Source organism: Phycodurus eques, chromosome 1 (genome assembly GCF_024500275.1).
Source record: "Phycodurus eques isolate BA_2022a chromosome 1, UOR_Pequ_1.1, whole genome shotgun sequence".
NCBI lineage: Eukaryota > Metazoa > Chordata > Actinopteri > Syngnathiformes > Syngnathidae > Phycodurus > Phycodurus eques.
This window is the reverse complement of record NC_084525.1, coordinates 23,962,136-23,982,848: the sequence shown is the minus strand read 5'-3', so window position 1 is coordinate 23,982,848 and position 20,713 is coordinate 23,962,136. Positions and strand designations below refer to the sequence as shown.

The 20,713-nt window shown below is 42.3% G+C and overlaps 1 protein-coding gene across 1 annotated transcript in view; it reads left to right on the top strand.

Moving 5' to 3' along the window:
• The first annotated feature begins 526 nt into the window (after positions 1 to 526).
• eif5b (eukaryotic translation initiation factor 5B) overlaps positions 527 to 20,713 on the top strand; it is a 24,365-nt gene continuing 4,178 nt past the window's right edge. The window contains exons 1-24 of the mRNA XM_061684037.1: positions 527 to 639; positions 4,912 to 5,022; positions 5,095 to 5,158; positions 6,438 to 6,593; positions 6,686 to 7,160; positions 7,235 to 7,368; positions 7,448 to 7,525; positions 10,350 to 10,500; positions 10,588 to 10,680; positions 12,828 to 12,914; positions 13,000 to 13,059; positions 13,138 to 13,424; positions 13,503 to 13,610; positions 15,767 to 15,877; positions 15,971 to 16,038; positions 16,152 to 16,293; positions 16,362 to 16,493; positions 16,669 to 16,851; positions 16,923 to 17,084; positions 18,253 to 18,384; positions 18,480 to 18,611; positions 18,702 to 18,778; positions 18,851 to 19,015; positions 19,094 to 19,232. Coding sequence (XP_061540021.1) covers positions 605 to 639; positions 4,912 to 5,022; positions 5,095 to 5,158; positions 6,438 to 6,593; positions 6,686 to 7,160; positions 7,235 to 7,368; positions 7,448 to 7,525; positions 10,350 to 10,500; positions 10,588 to 10,680; positions 12,828 to 12,914; positions 13,000 to 13,059; positions 13,138 to 13,424; positions 13,503 to 13,610; positions 15,767 to 15,877; positions 15,971 to 16,038; positions 16,152 to 16,293; positions 16,362 to 16,493; positions 16,669 to 16,851; positions 16,923 to 17,084; positions 18,253 to 18,384; positions 18,480 to 18,611; positions 18,702 to 18,778; positions 18,851 to 19,015; positions 19,094 to 19,232 — 3,282 coding nt within the window. The 5' untranslated portion in view covers positions 527 to 604. The remainder of the gene's footprint in view (positions 640 to 4,911; positions 5,023 to 5,094; positions 5,159 to 6,437; positions 6,594 to 6,685; positions 7,161 to 7,234; positions 7,369 to 7,447; positions 7,526 to 10,349; positions 10,501 to 10,587; positions 10,681 to 12,827; positions 12,915 to 12,999; positions 13,060 to 13,137; positions 13,425 to 13,502; positions 13,611 to 15,766; positions 15,878 to 15,970; positions 16,039 to 16,151; positions 16,294 to 16,361; positions 16,494 to 16,668; positions 16,852 to 16,922; positions 17,085 to 18,252; positions 18,385 to 18,479; positions 18,612 to 18,701; positions 18,779 to 18,850; positions 19,016 to 19,093; positions 19,233 to 20,713) is intronic.

Sequence of the window (20,713 nt, the reverse complement as noted above, 5' to 3'; positions counted from 1 at the left end):
TTAATGATCAAAGAAATTGAACTTTACTGAACGTCAATATCTGCTGCTAAAAACAAAAAAAAGCTGTTAAAACCTGAACTTGAAATTGTGCTCCGATTTCAATGTGTTTAATCTTATTTAATCTAATTGTACTCGTGACCCCTGGCATGATTTTGTGTTGTTTCTGGTTGTTGTCCTTTTTATTTGCTGTTGATGTAATGTTTACCTATTTTGTTGAATGCATTTTGCACTAATGGCATGTTTGACATATTGTTAACTAAAGATTGGGAAAACGCTTACTCTCAAAAAATGGGAACAAATGTCTCACGTTGTGGTTTTTCTATGGACCAAAACTAAAACACTAATTATGTTTTTGCTGATTATTATTTTTACAAACCTAATCACAAACTGTGTAGTATCGTGCTCATTGCTGCGTTGTCCCGCACTCGACACCATATTCAACAAGCACACTATTTACACTATTTTCTGCTCCTTTCTCGTTTGATGATCAGGAAGCCCACATGGAGTATGACCTCTTGTCTACGAAAATAATAAACGATCTTTGGTCAATGTGAGCCATCCGTGTGTCGTGTTCGTGGAGAAGCGGATAATCTCGGCTGTCAGGATGGGGAAGAAACAGAAGAAATCCGGGGAGGACAGGTAGAGAAAACATCCACGGGTGTCACCGCGGGGTTTGTCCTCGCTGACACACGGCGGCGCAGAGCCTCGGTGTGTTCAACCATTACGAAAACGTTTGTACCGTAGACTTCCTCGGTTAGCTTAGCAGCTAATCAAAGCTAACCACGAGTCGGCTGCTGCGAGGGTATAGTTAGTACCAGGTAGTTGTCGAAATAGCCCATCTGAACTAATGTTACCCGATAAACCAGGGCGCTCACGGTTTGTGCTCTCAAGCCGCTCAAAGCCAGTCTCCGAGCTCTGTTGGACTGTGAGTACTTGCTGGAAGTCAGCCAAGTTAGCCGGCTAGTGATAGCATCCAGCTGGCTATCGAACGAAGCCCAAAAGTCACCTAAAGATTACAGTGGCACCTTGATTTACGTGTTTATTCGTTCCATGACCAATGATCGTTTCGGCCCCCCTTAAAGCACCGTCTTTTTTTTGTTCTGACCATGTAATATCCCACTGTAATAAAAGACAGTGTAAAGAAATACGTTGGTTTTCTAAAGTATAATGAAGTCGAAAGTCACACAGTAGTAAATTCATGTGTTAGTGTGTGCCTTTAAGGGGCGTGCCCTAGTGAGTGACGACAGACGAAGGTGTTGGACAGACTTGCAATCACTTGTACGGCAAACTCCTTTAACAGTGAACAGCCAGACTGGATATTTGTAATGCATTTTTTGCCTTGTGTAAAACAACATTTGAGAAGTCTGTAACTCCATCCTTCCTTTCCAAACTTTGCATTTTGGATATCTGCAACGTCATTTCGCCTAGGACAAATCACATGTCTTTTGTAATTCATGTGTTTATTAAGGATGTTCAATACAGTAAGTCCCACTCCATTGCTGGGGTTACGTTGCAGATCAGCGCTCAGCCCAACAGAACACGAATGCCTTTCTACAACCCCTCCACCATACCAACATAATTACAAGGGTGTAACCCAATTCGTTACAATATCTAAAAGTTTCATCTTCTCCAGGAATTCTCTTCGATGAAGGTGTTACTGTTGTGTTATCAACGCAGTACAGAAATGCTTCTACACAGTACACAGAAGTCACTAAACAGCCAACCAGCGGCAGAGAAAACAATAGTGATGCTCTGATTGGCTTAATCAGTAGATACGGCTATTGATTGAGATGTGCGAGATTTAAACTCATAAAACAATGCTGCGAAATGCCAGCAAATGGCGAAAATATACAGTACGTGATAAAATAAATAATACCAAAAATAAAGTGTTTGCCTGTTCTCAATTTCTTCACTTCATGGGTGTCAAACACATTTATTTACATGGGCCACATTGTAGTTATGGCTTACCACTGAGGGCCGTTATGAATACAACAAATACAACAAATGCACATACAACAAATTGATAGCTAGTTTTGAAATCAGAAGCTAATGAAAACTGTTCAACTATTATTCAAAAGGGGAACTGGTAACAAAAAATACGTTGTTCTCCACATTATTATATGTGAAAGCAATTTTGATATTTCAGCAAGAACCATGGTTTGCTTTCCTGGGCCACTTTAAATGATTTGATGCATCTGGCCCCCGGGCCTTGAGTTTGACACCCGTGCCTTACCTGGTTAAATTAAGGTTAAATAAGTGGTGGAGGCAGAGTAGTTTTCAGTAACAGATGAGTGCGCTCATTGAAATTTGTCGAGAGCCAGGCTGCGGTCCTCCATACTAATCCTAGTACTCCGTAGCATAAATTATTTGACAACAACCTGGATTTTTGAACAGGGGTGTGTTGACTTTTATATCCGCTGTCGTTTAGTCATTCACAACCACTGTGAACCGGCACAGTAGTGTGCTCTGAGAATTCATATAATTTCACTTATTATGCAGAAAATAATTACAGGTTGAACAAGTAAATGCTCTTCCTTAGTACAATTAGGCTGTTGCCATTCATACAACAGAATAATAGCTACGTTTAACTAAACAGGCCCAGATTTCACATGACACGTACGTTTTTTAAAGTTAATATAATAAAATGTAAGCCCAGATTGAAGATACATTTCTTCATCAAGCATCCTCCAACTGCTTGTAAGGGGACTACTTTTTCCGGTTTGCCTGTGTTGCCGTCGCTGGTTGACAGTAATCCACCTACATGTCTGACAGTTTACTTCCACTTTCCACAACCTACATGTGTCTATGGAGCAGCGAAGTGTCCGGCCAACAAGGCGACAGAGTACATGTACATCTGTGTGGCTCCGAGAGTACGTAAAATGCGCTGGACCTGCTGCTCAAATTATGGATTAACAGCAGTTAGCCGTGCATCGTTAGTCTCGGCTCGTCTGACCTGAGCAAAGTCAGTGAAAGTCCATCTTCGTCCCCAATGTTGCGTCCAATAATCTGAGTACTACGACTGTGTGCCAATGGTACTTTTTTCCAACTCACTACTATTGTGTGCATTCCATAACATGCCTTAGGCAACAGTGCTGCAACACCTGTAGTGTAGTTTAATGTAGTGTATACTTCGTGCACACTGTTGTTAACCTTGTTGCAGAGGGAGCGCTGGGCTTCACGACTCTTGAGACAGTAAAACAAAAGTTGTGTTTTGTTTTTACCTATTTTGTTATCCAATTTCTAGTTTGCAGCACAGAACGTCTGCTACGGTGTTAACTAAATGTTTACATTATTGCAGTTTGTGGCACAGACGGCAAGTTTGTTTCCTAAACTCCAGAGTGTCGTTTAGTTTTTATTATATTTTAAACGGTAGCTGTTTTGTTAGAGAAAGGTTTCTTAGTTTTCACATACATAGTTGTTTAATTTCTGGTTTGCAGCACGGACCGGCGTCTATTATATTTTGTTTTTTTTACAGTCATTTATAATAAGTGTTCTAAATAAATAGTAAATTGTTTTTATCACAAGCTCTTCTTTTCATTTCTTTTTTACCCCCAAATAAAAAAAAAACGAGTCGTATATCGAACCATGGGTCAGTAATTTTGATACGTATCGAATAGTGACTTTGGTGTATCGTTACAACCCTAATCACAATTAATTTGAATATGGTAGAAAGGTTCATTGATTTCAGTACTAATACATTACACACGTGGACAAAATTGTTGGTTAATAAAATAAAAAAAACACAGTGGTCACAAAAATAACTTGAATCTGACAAAAGTAATAATAAGTAAAAATCTAATGAAAATTAATCAATGCAAATCAGACATTGATTAAGACACTCATGAAACAGGCCTGGACAAAAATGATGGTACCCCTGGAAATTATTGAAAATAATTTGACCATAGGGACATGTTCAAACAAGGTCCATCTATCTATCCATCCATTCTCTACACTGCTTATCCTCACTAGAGTCATGGGTATGCTGGCGCCTATCCCAACTCACTGCAGGCAGGAGCCTGGGTACACCCTGAACTGGTTGCCAGTCAATCGCAGGGCACATATAAACAACCAACCATTCGCACTCACATTCATACTATGGGCAATTTAGAGTCTTCAGTTAACATACTGTGCATGTTTTTGGGATGTGGGAGGAAACCGGAGTACCTAGAGAAAACCCACACAGCCACGCGGAGAACATGCTAATGCCACACAGGTGAGGCCGGATTTGAACCCGGGTCCTCAGAACTGTGAGGCAGATGTGCTAACCAGTTTTCCCACCGCTTGTGTGTGTATATTTAATATACAGGGTGATTGAAAAGTAACTCCCTATTTTTAAGTACATGTAATTTATTTCTGAACTATAATTCTTACAAGAAATGAACAAGAGAAGAAAGTGCATGGAGTTTTATTAAAAATTCGATATGGGCGCCCGCATTAGCCACCAGTTTCTCAAGCCGCCTGGGATCCGCATAAACTTATTTTACAAGGAACTCTCCTATTCGCCTTTCAAGATCTTCCAAAGTCGTTGGTTTGGTAGGATAGACTTGCTCCTGTAACCCACCCTACAGAAAAAAGTCGCAGGGTGTTAAGTCAGGACTTCTGGCTGGCCAGTCATACACAAAAAAATTGAGAAAAATATTACAACATATGAATAAATTATAAGTATTTTAAAATGGGGAGTTACTTTTCAATCACCCTGTATATTATATATATTGAATTGAGCTTTTGACACTATTATTTTTTTTTTTAGATGTACCTGTAAATAAATTCTGTTAGGGAGGATGGGGAAACAACGCTTTGAGCAAGTTGGCGAGTCAGCAACGTGTGTGTGTGTTCCAACAGAGGGACCAGAATGAGCAGGTTTATGTTGCTGCGAGTGTTTGTTTGACCAACTGATTTTGACTCCATCAGCACTAAAGAGGACGACATCGATGCTCTGGCAGCAGAGATAGAAGGAGCGGGATCATCAAAGGAGTCAAAAGGGAAGAAAAAGAAAAAGGGAGCCAAGAAGGATGACTATGAGTATGTGACATTCTTTTTTTCTTCATCTCACCCCCACTGAATCATCACTAACTTGTTTGTTCGCTACTGCAGTGAGGATGACATCCTGAAGGAGCTGGAGGAATTATCCCTGGAGACACATGGGGGACATGAGAAGGTAAAGCTGGCTTTAGGTGCTAATCACATTTGTCAGTATGGTTGCAAAATTCTGGGAATTCTCAAAGTTGCAAACTTTCTATGGAAATTAAGGTCAATGAACAGGAATAAACCTGGAATTTACAAAATTGAAGGTTTGCTCTTAGGGCTGGAATTGATAAATGGCATTTCCGTTCATTTCAATGGGGAACGGTGATTTGTGATGCAAGTGATTTGAGTTACATGCATGGTCTTGGAACAAATTAGACTCATAAGTCAAGTAGGGCCTATAAATATTTTGTCGAGTAATCGGTGAAAAAAACCAAAACATTATTTTTGTTTTATTACTAATATGCAATTTACTCTCCTTTACGAGGGCTGAACTTCTATCCTTAAACTGCATATGTTGGTACTGGGTCAGGTATACACAACAATTTGAGACGACAAAGTCAGCCTAAACGGTTAGCATTAGCGCGCTACCGATTACAATTTTAACTTAAAAAAAACTAACTACCATTCTCCTCACTTATACAACATGTTATATGGACATCACACATCTAACCGTGTCTTAAAAATCACTTACAGATGCTCCTCTATCGCTTTTTGGTAGTGTTTTTCACTGGCCCAACACTGTCACTGTCCGTCTGCAACAAATGTCCGTGCAGTAAGCATGGACAGTGGCCAAATGGTTCCAGTCGGCGCACATTGGTTCCTGGAGTTGCAAATATGCTTTTATTAATGTTTTTTTTCTTGCCTCGAGGCAGACATTTTTGCTTCCACCAATTTATGTGGATGACTTAGCAGAGTTAGCCGATTGTTTTCCGCAGGGCACATATAAACAATCGCAGGGCATATACAAACAAACAACCATTCGCAGTCACATTCACACCTACGGGCAATTTATAGTTTTCGATTAACCTACCATGCATGTTTTTGGAATGTGGGAGGAAACCGGAGTACCCGGAGAAAACTCACGCAGGCACGGGGAGAACATGCAGACCACAAACAGGCGAGGCCGGATTTCATCCCAGGTCCTCAGAACTGTGAGGCAGATGTGCTAAACAGTCTCCACCGTTCTGCCTTGTTTAAATGTCATGCATTTAATTGTACTATTTTGTATGGATGTCTGCTTATAACAAAACCAAATGTTTCTGCTTTCTTGAACATTATTCTGTTCCAAAATACCCCAACTTAACTTCCGATGTAAACTCTCCGGAAATGCTCCATCCTTTGCAAACCTTTGTGTCAGTGGGACACAAAGGTTTCTTCACCGAGTTGCCTCAAACTTTGTCTCTACGTAGAAAGACGATGTCGCAGTGGATGATGATGTGGAGCCTCCTAAAGCAGAGAAGAAGAAAACCAGAAAGGGAAAGGTGCAGAGTGCCAGCCCTGAGGAAGAGGAGAAGAATAAAGCTGAAGCTGCAGATGATGAGCTGAGGAACGGACAGCAGAAGGAGGTGGGGAAGAGAAGTACTGCTAGTTTTGTTGATTTTTTTGGTTTTTGTTCTAAAGCTGCCTGTCGTTAACGATGTCATTCTTTCACCTAAAGGTGGCACCTGCTGCTGCTCCGTCCGGGTCAGATGAGGAGAATGGCTCACGTTCTCGCTTGAAGACCAAAGGAGGTAAGAAAGGTGCCAAGAGACCTTCCGGCTCTGACGAAGATGAAGGCACAACTAGAAACGAGCAAGAGGGTGAGTCAGAGGAAGATGAGGATTTCAGCTCTCGGAGCGACAAAAAGATTAAGAACAAAGGTAAAGCTGCAAAAAGCGAAGATGAGGACGAACAGGAGGAAGACAGTGGCTTCAAGATGAAGACAGCGGCACAAAAGAAGGCGGAGAAAAAAGAGCGGGAGAAGAAGAAGAAAGAGGAGGAGAGGCTCAAACATAGGAAGCTGAAGGAGATCAGTGCAGATGTAAAAAAAGAACCAGAGAAGAAGACTGCAGAGACCACACCCCCACAGGTGGTCCCAGTAGCGGACGTAGATAGAGATGAACAGGAAGGCGCAGAGCCTGCAGCCGAGGAGGGTAAGATCTTTTCCTCTACGCACAATGCCGTACTCATTGAAAAAGAGTCAAGTATGTTGTTTTTGTTCTATCAGATGAGGGTGACAAGAAGAAGAAGGACAAGAAGAAGAAGAAAGGAGAGAAGGAGAAGGAGGAGAAGGAGAAGAAAAAGGGACCAAGCAAGGCCACGGTGAAGGCCATGCAGGAAGCTCTGGCTAAGATGAAGGAGGTGTGTTGTTAAAAGTGTGGGCAAGGGAGCACGCTAAGTATCATTGTCCTCAGATATCAGAGCTGTTCTTCGTCTGTAGGAGGAGGAGCGTGCCAAGAAAGAGGAGGAGGAGCGGCTCAGGCGGCTAGAAGAGCTGGAGCAACAGAGGCTGGAGCAGGTAAGAAACCAGATAACAAACCTCCACTGTGGAGGTGAGTGGGTCAAACACCACACAATTTAAAGAAAACATCACAATTTTAAGTTGGCCGTGTAATATTTTTTTTCTACTCCAAAAGTTACGTATAATAGTTGTCCGGTGCTGTCGCTTTGGTTCGCTTCCCGTGATAGTCTTTTTGCAGCATAATCCTAAACTCAGAAGATCCTGAGGCTTGTATGTTGGTATGGCTGTCACGATAAAAACTATATCGACTTATCGTTCGATAATTTTTCCGGAGTCGTTAAATTGTCATTGTTGTGGTGAGCCGCCGACGAGTTGTAGGGCTGTGTCATTAGCCGCGAGTGAGGCGGCTAATGACACATTGGAGGCGGACCGCTGTTGGCGCCGTTCAACACTCCACAGTCTTGGTCCATGTGCAGGGCATAGCAAACAACAGAGACACTTAAGGGAAAGTTAACTGTTCATTATGTTTGCTAGCCCGTGGACTAAGCAGCTAAACAGCTTGCTCCACTGCATCAGGGCCTCATTCCGAGGTTTTGTGTGTGTTAGTCCCCAATTAATACACACACGGGAAACTTAACTGTTTATTAAGCACACGTTATTCAGCCAGTAGTTGATTATAGCGAACGTATTTGATTGACAGGTAAGGGCTCATCTCCAGCGCCTTCAGCGGACCAACCACACAGTCCTGCAGCTCAAGGGCGGGCCTTATTTCTCATGATTTCAGAGGCATAAAAAACAAATATATTATTGTTTGTCGTGATAGTTTTGGGGAAAATATATTGTCCTAAGAAATCTATTATTGTGACAGGCATATACAAAGGCTTTGCCCAACATGTACTGGTATTTTCAAACAAAAATACACACAAATACAACAAACAGAGCACAAACTGTGCTGTGACGAGACGCCATTATGCCTGCTGGAGTGGTGTGGGGAAGGATCGGCACACTCAAATGGTGATGCCTCTGATACCAGATCGATTCTCAAATGTAAATATCGATACATTTGAGGTACTGTATTTGCAGTATTGTATTGGAAAGGAAATTGGTGGTATTCACAGAATGCACAGAAGGAGCACAGCGGCACAATCTCCGCCCAGAGAAAGAAAGTTTGTCGGTTGCGTATTGACAGGTAGCACCAAAATCTAGTAGTGGCGACCCGCCACAAATAAAGGTAAATGTGGGGAAACACCGCATCAAAAGACACATCCTCTCTGCGGAGGAATTCCCAGCACAGTTAGCCTTGCACTTGCATGAAAATCAGGATAGGGGAGCATTTGTGCCCTGCCACAGATGCACCATCGACAAAAATAGAGCCCTATTACAGCCCTCTACAAAAAATAGAGCTCTATTTGTTTAAGTGTGAAATGATTAGGGCTGGGCATTGTTAAGAACCTCACATAGGATGAAAATTCGATTCGATTCGATACTCCGTTAAACACTCCGATATCGATTCTGTAAGAAGTAGAAATACACCAATAAGAGTAAATTTGGACAATTTTGAAGTATTTGTTTTTGATGCCATGTAAAAATATGTCGTATCTCACGTCACATTTCTTAAGCAATAAAACATCTGAAAATACACATTTGCACTTAACTTACTGTGCATGTGAAGTCCAAACTTTAAAAAACAAGACACTTGTGTATAAACACTGAAAAGGTAAAATGCATGTAAACTTATTTATTTCCTCTTGGAAATTGTAATAAAAAAGGTGCACAATAACTTATTAGCTGATATGAAGTACAAAAGTAAACACATGATGACAGCAAAAAAGCAAAGTGCATGTACACTTAGTTGAAACAATATTTCTGAATTTTTTAGGGTTAGGATTACTGTTATTATTGGCTGGGTTTTTAGGTAATTCCTAATGAAGTAGCATGTTTAAGGCATTGTGACAATTGCCAGTACTTTCTTTGTCAAACCCCATTCATTCATTGCTTGCCTCTGTCAACAAGTTTGCTATATTGCTCCCTGTGGGGCTTCCGTGGAGGGCGCTCATCTGCAGAACACTTGACCCTAATTCCCACTCGTTCGAAATGAAATGAGAAGTAGTAGTAGTTATGCACGTAGGGGTCAGTCGCTCTGGAAGTCCAAGCATCACATGTAATTGTCACTCTTTCTGCAGACTTCAATGACAACAAAACCGTTGTCTTAACTTTGTGTACAGCGACTTCTAACATGTTTTCGTGTTGGTATTGCATATTGTGGTTCAAGTGTCCTTTGTCTATTTCCTGTGTTCCGGATTTAGAGTGGAATCCAAAATGAGACCAAACGTAAGATTTAAAAGTAGAGGTTGCTCGCTTTACACTGGCGCTGCCGCGATGCTTGCTTAGTCGCCGTTGTTGTTGTTGCTTTGTCGAGTGGGGCTTCTGCCAGTACAACGCTACTCACATGCAAAGTGTTCCCTACTGGCCAGGAGGTGATTCGATTCAAAGGATTGGCTGAATCGATATTGAATTGCGGGGGGGGGGGGGGGGAAATTGCAATGCATTGATGAATCGATATTTTTATTTACCCCTAGAAATGATCCCAAACTTTGGACATTGTCTGTTGATGTGCTCTATCCTCCTGGCTCGCCACCTTATTTCTACACTGAGTTGGTGCGTGAGTCAGCAGTAACATTAGTCCGTGGGGCAAAATGATCACTGTAAAGCTTCGAAGTAAAGATGTAACTTCTACTTTGTTATCAGATGTTTCGAGTTATTCGATTCATTGTTTCAGCCCTAAACATGTTATTTTTTTTAACGTAATAAAAAGATAGTTTTACTTTTGTTTTATGGTCTCTCCGTGGAACTCACGTTTGACCTCTTTGACACCTGGCAGGAGCGTCTTGAGCAGGAGCGCAAAGAGAAGAAGAAGCAGAAGGAGAAGGAACGGAAGGAGCGTCTAAAGAAGGAGGGGAAGTTGATGACAAAATCCCAGAGGGAGGCGCGGGCTCGTGCTGAAGCCACGCTCAAATTGCTGCAGGCTCAAGGTATGTTGGCCAATCAGCTTGCTTTTCTCATAATTGATCACCAGCAAGTACTTGGACTGTCCTCAGCTGACCTGTGTCACTGTGCAGGGGTGGAGGTTCCATCCAAAGACTCTGTGCTAAAGAAGAAACCGGTTTATATGGACAAGAGGAAGAAGAAGCAGATAACTCAAACTCCAGAAGGTACGGCGAACCGGTTAGCTAGTCACAAATTCACCTATTCACGTTTTTCTTCTGTGGAACCTATCCTCAGCCATTCGCTGAAAAGCCCATTTTTGTGCTCTTTGTGTGATACTGTAAGATGCCACAAGACAGAAAGTAATGTGTCAACCAAGTATTGTTTAAGTGATACATCTGGAATAAGAGATGAACATCTTTGTCTGTCGAGGAGGAGCTGAGTTTAGACAGAGTTGTTAGTGGAAGTTATACAGAGTCTCGGTTGGATCTGCATCTACATGTGGACTTCCAGTGCTTTTTTATTTTTTATTTATTTATTTATTTTATAAATCAAATAATCTGTAAGCCTTTTATTTTTTTAGGGTAATATAGTAAGCTTCGTGTTTTGGGATCATAAGTTTGTGGTGTATTTACAATTCAACTCTTAATATAGGCAATTCTAAACATTTTTGGTGGGGGCGTCAATTACTCGAAGTTATTCGCTATACATCACCAATAGTGGGGACCTCTTGAACGTCTCTTTATTTCTTGTTAGCTGCTTGCTAACGGCCTATGAATTGCGTATTAAAAGTGGGCGGTTGGACACATTTAAAAAAAAAAAAAAAAAAAAAAAAAAAAAAAAGCAAATTTGGGATGTCCCAATCAAATTATTATTATTATTTTTTTTAACGGTACGAGTCTTTCATTTAGGTATCTGCCGATATGGAGTCCTCATCCCATACATAAAATAAATTGAGAAAATATACTAATAATAATAATAATATAATATATAATATAATAATGTAAAAAACAAATAAACCAAACAAAAACGATACAATATTTAGCAATTAGCAAATATATATAATTTTGGTAGTCGTAATTGACTTAAAACAGGAAACATTTTGTCTGATTTCATATCACCCAGTCAAGTGAAAAAAATCATGTATCTGCTGTATCTGCTTTTTCTGCTGTGTGCGCCTTGGCCTCTTCGGGGCAGTATAGTGCGATGCATGCATGGAGCCACACGTTTGCAGTAAGCTTAAAAAAAATAGCAGAAGAGCTTGGTGATAAAACATTAACTCGTTTTTCACATTTTAGGAAGAATGTATGCCTGTGAGAATTGTTATATTTCCTGTCTGTATGTGTTACTAGGGAGTTTGTGTATAAATATTCGTTGTTTGAAGGTAAATCCCTCCCTTGATTTCATGCTAATTCTAACTAGCCCCTCAATAGAGTTTTCCATTGACTGTTAGCATCAAGCTGAAAACGAACAACTGTGTCTTGATTAAAATGTACAATGTGTGTAATTATTTTTGTTGTGTTTTTAGTTTTACAATAAACTACACCTTGAGTGTCATTAAACAGTTTAAAGCACGCTCAGGGAGGGCTGACACTGTGTGTGTGTGAATGTGTGTGTGTAAAAGCGCACGCACACACAAACACACAGTGTCTGCGTGTTTCTTTCCTTCACTTATACTGGTACTAAAAATACCTGAAAGGATACAAAGTTTAAAATAAAACGAAGCAATTACTGTTGCATTTGGCAAGATATTTGTACCCTTTGATTATTATGAATAAAACCAATCTTTTTCACCCAATCTCGATCAGCTGAAAATCACTTGATTGAGTTTCCCGATTTTCGATCACGTGATCAGATCGGGTCATCCCTCCAATTGATCATCTCACTTTCATCAGCTCCTCTCCATAGTGGCCACAGAACTAAATAAACTGTCAACTCTAGTTGAGCTAAAGCACAGTGACAGTAAAGCATAAGTATCCAGATAATTAGATGCGAAATGGAACCACTGAGCACAAAAAGCTTGTAAAACATTGTCCTTGCAAGCAAGCGTATAGCACACAAAATGGAAAGTAAAAGAGTTTTGAACTATTTTATTATTGGAAAAGTCAAAAAGCTCTTATTTCAGCCTGTCAAATGTGAATAGTTTCTGATTTATTTCATCCTCAGTGAAAGCAAATTTATTATCCTTGTGTTTTAAACCAAACAACATTAATGGACATTGGCTGATTTGGGAAAACTGATCAACATTTTCTGACATGTTTCAATTCAAACTCTAACCAAGTCGTTAGCAAACTGTATATTTGTAAACCTAACTACGCCAACGGTTCGGAGTCACTCCAGAACAGTTCTCATTCACTTGTGTTCTCCTTACCAGAAACGTCTGCGGTGATTTTGCCAACATCAGAGACGGCAGAACATGTTGCCCCGCAGACGGAGGCAGTGACACAGCAAACAGAGCCAGGTGAGAGGTAGGAGGTGTGTACATGTTGAGGATAGATGCGCCAAGATTTAACGCTGGTGGCTCCTGGCTTTTAAAAACATTTTAGAGGTTAAGGCAGATTTTGCTGTGGACGACTGGGAGGCGATCGCGAGTGATGAGGAGAAAGGTGAGTGATGACGCATGACTGGTTGGAAATGTCTGGTGTTCCTTGCAGCTGCTCATCGTTTAAGTTACTCTTTGGCAGAGTTAAAGAAAGTCCACATTGAGGTAAAAGAGGAGCCCGTCGGCCCACCTCAACCCACTGCCAGTGAAGAGGAGGAGGAAGAGGATGAAGATGATGAGGACGAGGAGGAAGAGGAGGAGGAAAGCGAGGAAGCGCCGGAGGAAGAGATAGCGAAGGCGGTGGTCGTAGGTCAGGGGAAGAAGCAGCAGGCGAAGGAGAGTGAAGACGAGATCACTGACAGCGACGATGATGATGATGACAGGACCAAAGAGGAGCGTCTGTACGATCGAGCTAAGAGGCGGATCGAGGTGAGTGTCCAAAGCACCTGAGAATTGTGCGCTCAACTCTTTTCATTCATCTCTACGTGAACATTTGTGATCTTGTAGAAACGGAGAGCAGAAAACATCAAGAAGATCGACATAAACAGGCCGAGAGCGCCGGTCGTGTGTGTGCTCGGACACGTCGATACTGGGAAGACCAAGATCCTTGATAAGGTACACGCTCACCGTTGGTATATCTCTGACTTCTTGCTGACTCCTTTTTGTAGACTTGACTGGTTTTGACTATTGAGTAGTATTGACTTATCAACTAGAGGGGCATTTTTTATGTAGTGGATCACATACTGTAGCTCCCAGTCTGCCATTGAAGCTCCTTGGGAAGCATGGGAATTACAGCCTGATTGTATTGTGTTGCATTATGTACCTTTCTGTAAATCATTGACTCCCAACTACTGTGCCACAACAGTGAGCCGTGAGAGATAATCAGGTCTGCAGGAGGAAATAATCTTGATCAGTCAGAAAAATTGTTCTGGAAGTGAATTTCTATCAGTTGGCAGCTCTGTAGTCCTAGTCATGAATGCAATTTCACTAATGATTGGCATAGTTTTATTAATAATTGGTGGGTTTTAATTAATTTTAGATTTTAATTAATGTAAAGCACTTTGTGTTGTGTTTTTTTGTATGAAAAGCACTTATAAATTCAGTTTGATTGGTAAGTTATTTCTGCTTTCGATTTTCTGCCTTCGGCTCCCCAGTTTAAATTTTTTTGGTTTAGGTCAAGAATTTTAATTTTGGTGTATCACTGCTTTTTACCCAAAAATATAATGTACAATCAAATCAAAGTACTTTTCTGAATGAAGATTTACTGGAAGTTACTGTGAAGTACGTGGACTCACTATCTAAGCAGAAAAGCCTTTGGCGGTGTCCAACCATCTCTGTTCAATTTTGGTGTTTCGGTGTCATGAGATGGTCGCCAGTAGCCACATGGCAAGTGTTTCAAGGTTCAAGGTGCTTTTATTGGTAATTCTTCTATATGCGTAACACATACAGAGGATTGAAATTACGGTACTCAAGGGCCCGCGGTGCTACAAAAATATAAAAAAACTAAACTAAAATAAAACTATGGTATATACAGTATAAAAAGTACAAATATCAAAGATCAGGTGACTTGTGCAACATAGTCAAGGTCAGAGAACCAAGGCAAATAGGACATAAATGAAATGACAAAACCCCAATGCTGCTTAAGTGGCTGGTGCGACCCTGAGTCTGGTGTGTGTGTGTGTGTGTGTGTGTGTGAGTCTGTTGAGTGTGTGTGCATGTGCATGTTTGTGGGGCGTCAAGATTTTAGGTGGGCAGAGGACAGAAGAGGTAGAGGGGGCAGGGTGGGCAGAGAGTTCAGATTCCTGACAGCCTGATGAATAAAACTGTCTTTGAGTCGGCTAGTCCTGCCCCGCAGACTCCGCAGTCTCCTCCCTGATGGGAGCAGACTGAAGAGGCTGTGTGACAGATGGGTGGCATCCGCCGCTATGCGGAGGGCTTTGCAGGTGTGGCGGGCGCTGTAAATGTCATGCAGGGAGGGAAGAGAGGTTCCGATGATCTTCTCAGCTGCCCTCAACTATGCGGTGGAGTGTCTTGCGGCAGGATGCACTGCAGGCTCCGTACCACACAGTGATGCAGTTTGTCAGGATGCTCCCTATGGTCCATCTGTAGAACGAGCACATGATGGGGATTGGGGCTCTTCCTCTCCTCAGCTTGAGCAGGAAGTAGAGACGTTTGATGTTCAGGGGAGCATGATGGCAGTGCTCTCTCCTGAAGTCCACAATCTCCTTGTTTTTTTCCACATTTAGGGAGAGATTGTTGTCCGTGCACCACCCGGCCAGGCGGCTCACCTCACTCACCTCACTCCTGTAGTCTGTCTCGTCCCCGTTGCTGATGAGATCCACCACAGTTGTGTGGTCTGCAAACTTGATGAAGAGGTTGGAGATGTATGTCGCTGTGCAGTCATAGGTCAGCAGGGTGAAGAGGAAGGGACTCAACACACAACCTTGTTCTATTAAGCCATGTTTGTTGTTACTGGATTTATTTAGTGAGGTTGGCGCTCAGTGTTCTGAAACGGATTAATGACATTTCCGTACATTTCAATGGAGAAGATGATTTCAGCTATGAGTGTTTTGCATTGCGTGTGGCCACAGAACAAATTAAACTGTTGTACATTCTTTAATAATCAAAATGGCTACCAAAAAAGGAAAAAGTTCAAGTCATTGTGCTATTAATGTCGTAAGTCAAGGTACCACTGTACTTGTTTTTGAGTGCAGATTCGTTTTCTTGCTATTAACTAATATCTGGCTCTTGTTGCTCTCTCATTTACACAGCTGCGACACACCCACGTTCAGGACGGCGAGGCAGGAGGAATCACACAGCAGATCGGAGCCACGAATGTCCCGAAAGAGACGATTGAAGAGCAGACGAAGATGGTGAAAAATGTATGAAGACAACACACACACACACACACACACACACACACACGTACACACAAAGACAGTGTTGCGATGACTTCAGTGTTTGTTCATGTGTAGTTTGACAGAGACGGCATGAAGATTCCCGGCATGTTGATCATTGACACACCAGGACACGAGTCGTTCAGGTGAGAGTTTGTATAGGATGCACTGATTTGAAACGTTAGCTTAGCGTTGGGCAGCTAAGAGCAGTATCATTTTGGCCAGTCTAATTTGACAAACAACTCCTTGTGATGATCAGTAACTTGAGGAACCGAGGTAGCTCCCTATGTGACATCGCCATCCTGGTGGTGGACATCATGCACGGTTTGGAGCCTCAGACTATCGAGTCCATCAACTTGCTGAAGGAAAAAAAGTGTCCCTTCGTCGTGGCGCTCAACAAGGTGACTTCCTGTCAGCCGCCGGATGTGTCATCTTATCAATACGGGCTAACGGCAATTCTGCTCTTCAGATTGACCGTTTGTACGACTGGAAGAGGAGTCCTGAGACGGATGTGTTGGCGACACTGAAGAAGCAGAAGAAAAACACAAAGGATGAGTTTGATGAGAGGGCGAAGGCCATCATTGTGGAGTTTGCTCAGCAGGTGAACATTGTTGGTGTTTATTAGGTTTTCAAAGGGTTGGGTTTCCAAATTTGAAAAGTCCCGTAATTTTGCAACCCTATTCTTCACTATTTTGCCTCCAATAACAGGCCAGGATGCACCCGTGTGTTGTCATAATCTGCTAATCTAAACTGCTATTCGTTGTTGATGTCTTCAGAGTCTCAACGCTGCTCTGTTCTACGAAAACAAGGACCCCAGGACGTTTGTGTCGCTGGTTCCCACATCAGCTCACAGCGGCGATGGGATCGGAAATCTCATTGCGCTTCTTGTCGAGCTCACTCAGACCATGTTGGCCCGCCGTGTCGCGCATTGCGACGAACTCCGGGCTCAGGTCATGGAGGTAAATGAGTCGACCTAAAGCACTTAACACACTGTAAAGACAGACACATGTTGATTTTGTCTGTGTGTTAGGTCAAAGCCTTGCCTGGCATGGGCACCACCATAGACGTCATCCTGATCAACGGGCGGCTACGGGAAGGCGAGACCATCATCGTCCCCGGAGTGGACGGACCAATCATCACACAGATTAGAGGGCTGCTCCTGCCACCTCCTCTGAAGGAGCTCCGGGTCAAGGTACGCAGGTTGTCGATACACCTGCACGTTACATGTTAGCTTGGACTTGGATCGCATCCACTGATAACGTGTATATTGGTTTTTTTTAACGGCAGAATGATCATAAAACATAACCCAAGGAGACCTTATTATTTACACTAAAGGTAGGGACTGCGACCACAATTGGCAAAAAAATTATTGCATTGTTGTGAGATCATTGACTGAACCGCAGAGCGAATCCACTGTTTATCCTCCAAAATACAACTTTTCAGCAAATAAAAAAAAAAAAAAAAGAAAACAACTCCGGTTTCATGCCACATCACAAAAATATGCGTGGTAGGTTGATTGAAGACTCTAAATTGCCCGTAGGTGTGAATGTGAATGGATGTTTGTTTAAATGTGCCCTGCGATTGGCTGGCGACCAGTTCAGGGTGTACTCTGCTTCTCGCCCGAAGATAGCTGGGATAGGCTCCAGCACGCCCGCGACCCTTGTGAGGATAAGCGGTACAGAAAATTGATGGATGGATGATTGGATTTTGAAAAAGAGCAAGTACAGTCATCCCGCAATATAACACAGTTCACTTCTTGCAGGCTCAGCGCGTCACAGATTTTTAAAATTGTACAGTACAGTACAGTTACTCAACTGCATGTCTCTGGTAAACATTGTTAGCTATAGGTATTGGTACTGTATAGCTTGGTGATGAAGGAACGCATGTATCTTTAAAATATATGGAAGTAATACCATGAATACTTGGTCGCTGCTTTGCGATTTCAACTCTTGCGGGGGTAGTTTGGAATGTAACTCCCGCGATAAACAAGGGATTACTGTATACGAGATGATTGACTGATTGATCAATCATCTCGTATAGAGTGTTGTATCACTTCAACGTGCTTCTTGTCACCAGTTACTATTTTCCTCTTAGCCAGGACTTCAGCACCATTTTGTAGCATCTTAGAACATTATACAGTATATATATATTATTGTATACAAATGAAATGAATACAAACAAAAATTTTATATTGTGACTGTTATTGTTTTTGCCTTCTTAAGTCTTCATCTTTGAGCTAATTTTTTTGTTTTTTTAAAAAAGAATTATTCATTTTTTTAATAGAACCCATATGAGAAGCTGTTATTTTGTTTTTGTTTTAAAAAATTTTATTATTATTATTATTTTTTTTTTTTTACTAGAACCCGTATGAGAAGCACAAAGAAGTCTCCACATCTCAGGGTGTGAAGATTCTGGGTAAAGACCTGGAAAAGACGTTGGCAGGGCTCCCCCTGCTGGTGGCACACAAAGATGATGAAATACCTGTTCTAAGGGTAACACGCACGCACGCACGCACACACACACACTCACTCACTAACTAACTTACAGAATTGACACAGCTGATATCTGCTGATGGTCTTGTCTGTAGGATGAACTTATCCATGAGCTCAAACAAACTCTGAGCTCCATCAAGCTGGAGGAGAAAGGAGTTTACGTGCAGGCGTCCACCCTGGGATCACTAGAGGCTCTGCTCGAGTTTCTGCGCACATCTAAAGTACCCGTGAGTAATGGTCTAGTTCTATTATGTCATTGGTCCCCAACCCTATAAAATGAAATGTATATGTATGTGTGTGTTTGTTTGTGCATGTAGTACGCTGGCATTAACATCGGTCCTGTCCACAAGAAGGATGTGATGAAGGCCTCAACCATGCTGGAGCATGACCCACAGTACGTCTGCTTCTCTTCTCATTTCATATCGAATGAGCTAGTGTCCACACTGATGTTGCTGGATCACCACAGGTACGCTGTGATTCTGGCGTTCGACGTGAAGGTGGAGCGGGAAGGCCAGGAAATGGCTGACAGCTTCGGCGTCCGCATATTCTCCGCTGAAATCATTTACCATCTTTTTGACGCCTTCACCAAGTACCGTGACGACTACAAGAAATCCAAACAAGATGAATTCAAGTAAGCGCGCGCATTTTGCTGCTCACGTTCGGTTTGTGGTTGTTATTTGACAGCTGCTGTGTGTTTGTGTGAGTGTAGACACGTGGCAGTGTTTCCGGTGAAGATTCGCGTCCTTCCTCAGTTCATCTTCAACTCCAGAGATCCCATTGTAATGGGCGTGTCAGTGGAAGCGGGCGTCCTACGGCAAGGGACGCCACTCTGTGTTCCCAGTAAAGGGGTGAGTAAGGTTTCAAAGGGGTGGAAAATGGCTGTTAATTTTATGGGAATTTAAGCTGCAACATTTTGCAAATGTACAAATTGAAAACCTTCGATGACGTTTATGTGAATTGCTGGCTGCGATGTCGCGGGGCTCGGGAGGAAAAAAAAATCATCCATGGGGATTGCGATGCATTGCGCTTCTGCGGTAGCCAATGGTGCACTCGAGGCGACCACAGCAGCGCGCCAACGGCCCGCTGAATTTCAGCAGATGCAAAGGCAGGGGTAATTGTCCTATCGCTGCTGCCAAAAAATTAGAGGCTGCCTGGACGCCACAGAGTACCTCTCTGCGGCCCGTGAGAGAGTTTGCATCGCTGGGAAGGAGCCGGGAAAGAAGGCACGTATATGATTGGCAGCTGAACGTTACGCAGGACGGGGTTTTCAGAGCATTCAGCGACACACCCACAGTGCCTGAAAGCTTGAAAGAACGTCTCAAATCTTGACCAGTTTGTATGTATGTAAGTTTGGGGAACGCTGCCATATATATTTGTGTGTGTGTGTGTGTGTGAATTCAAGTAAGCGCGCGTATGTATATACCTCCTGTCCGAAGATAGCTGGGATAGGCTCCAGCACGCCCGCGACCCTAGTGAGGAGAAGTGGCTCAGAAAATGGATGGATGGAGAGAGAGAGAGAGATATATATATATATATATATATATATAGAGAGAGAGAGAGAGAGAGAGAGAGAGAGAGAGAGAGAGAGAGAGAGAGAGAGAGAGAGAGAGAGAGAGAGAGAGAGAGAGAGTGCATTATTTGTTCATGTATTTATTTAATTCAAGAATAGCCCCTTAGGATGAATCATCTCATTTTCAAGGGGGTCCTTTCAACAAGTATAATCACTAATATACAAAGATAAAACAAAATAATAATGCGAGTACTAATCATGCACGCACTGCTTCCCTAAGTTGAGCCTCCCACCAACCAGCCAATATTTCATATGCATGTACATATATATTAATACATAATATACATAGTGTACACAACATCAAGGCACAATATTTTAATAATTTTGTAATTGTTTTATTGTCTTTCTATAATTGCAATGCCTTGATTTTAGTGAGGTTAGAAGTCAGTCACAGTCATGAATGCAATTGGACTAATAACTAAAATAATAGAGCCTGCACTCCAGCTGAGTGGGCGTGTCCGCCTAGTATGCCCTGTGTAACCATCAGCTGTCAATCAGGTACGTGTTTTTGGCTCTGTGCGGCTCACACGACCAGTGTGAGCCAAGCTGACTTTCGCTTCAACGGTTAACTTTCCCGTATCGCTGTAATATGGATGCACATATGACACAAATCCAAGTGAATCGGTGGGTGACTTCACAAACCGACGCCGTTCTGGTGAGCTTGCTGCCTTGTTAGCTTGCTAGCCAGTTCACTCGCGAGCTAGCACACATAACAAAGCGTTATCTATCCCTGCAGTGTCTCTGTTGTGAGGGCCCGCG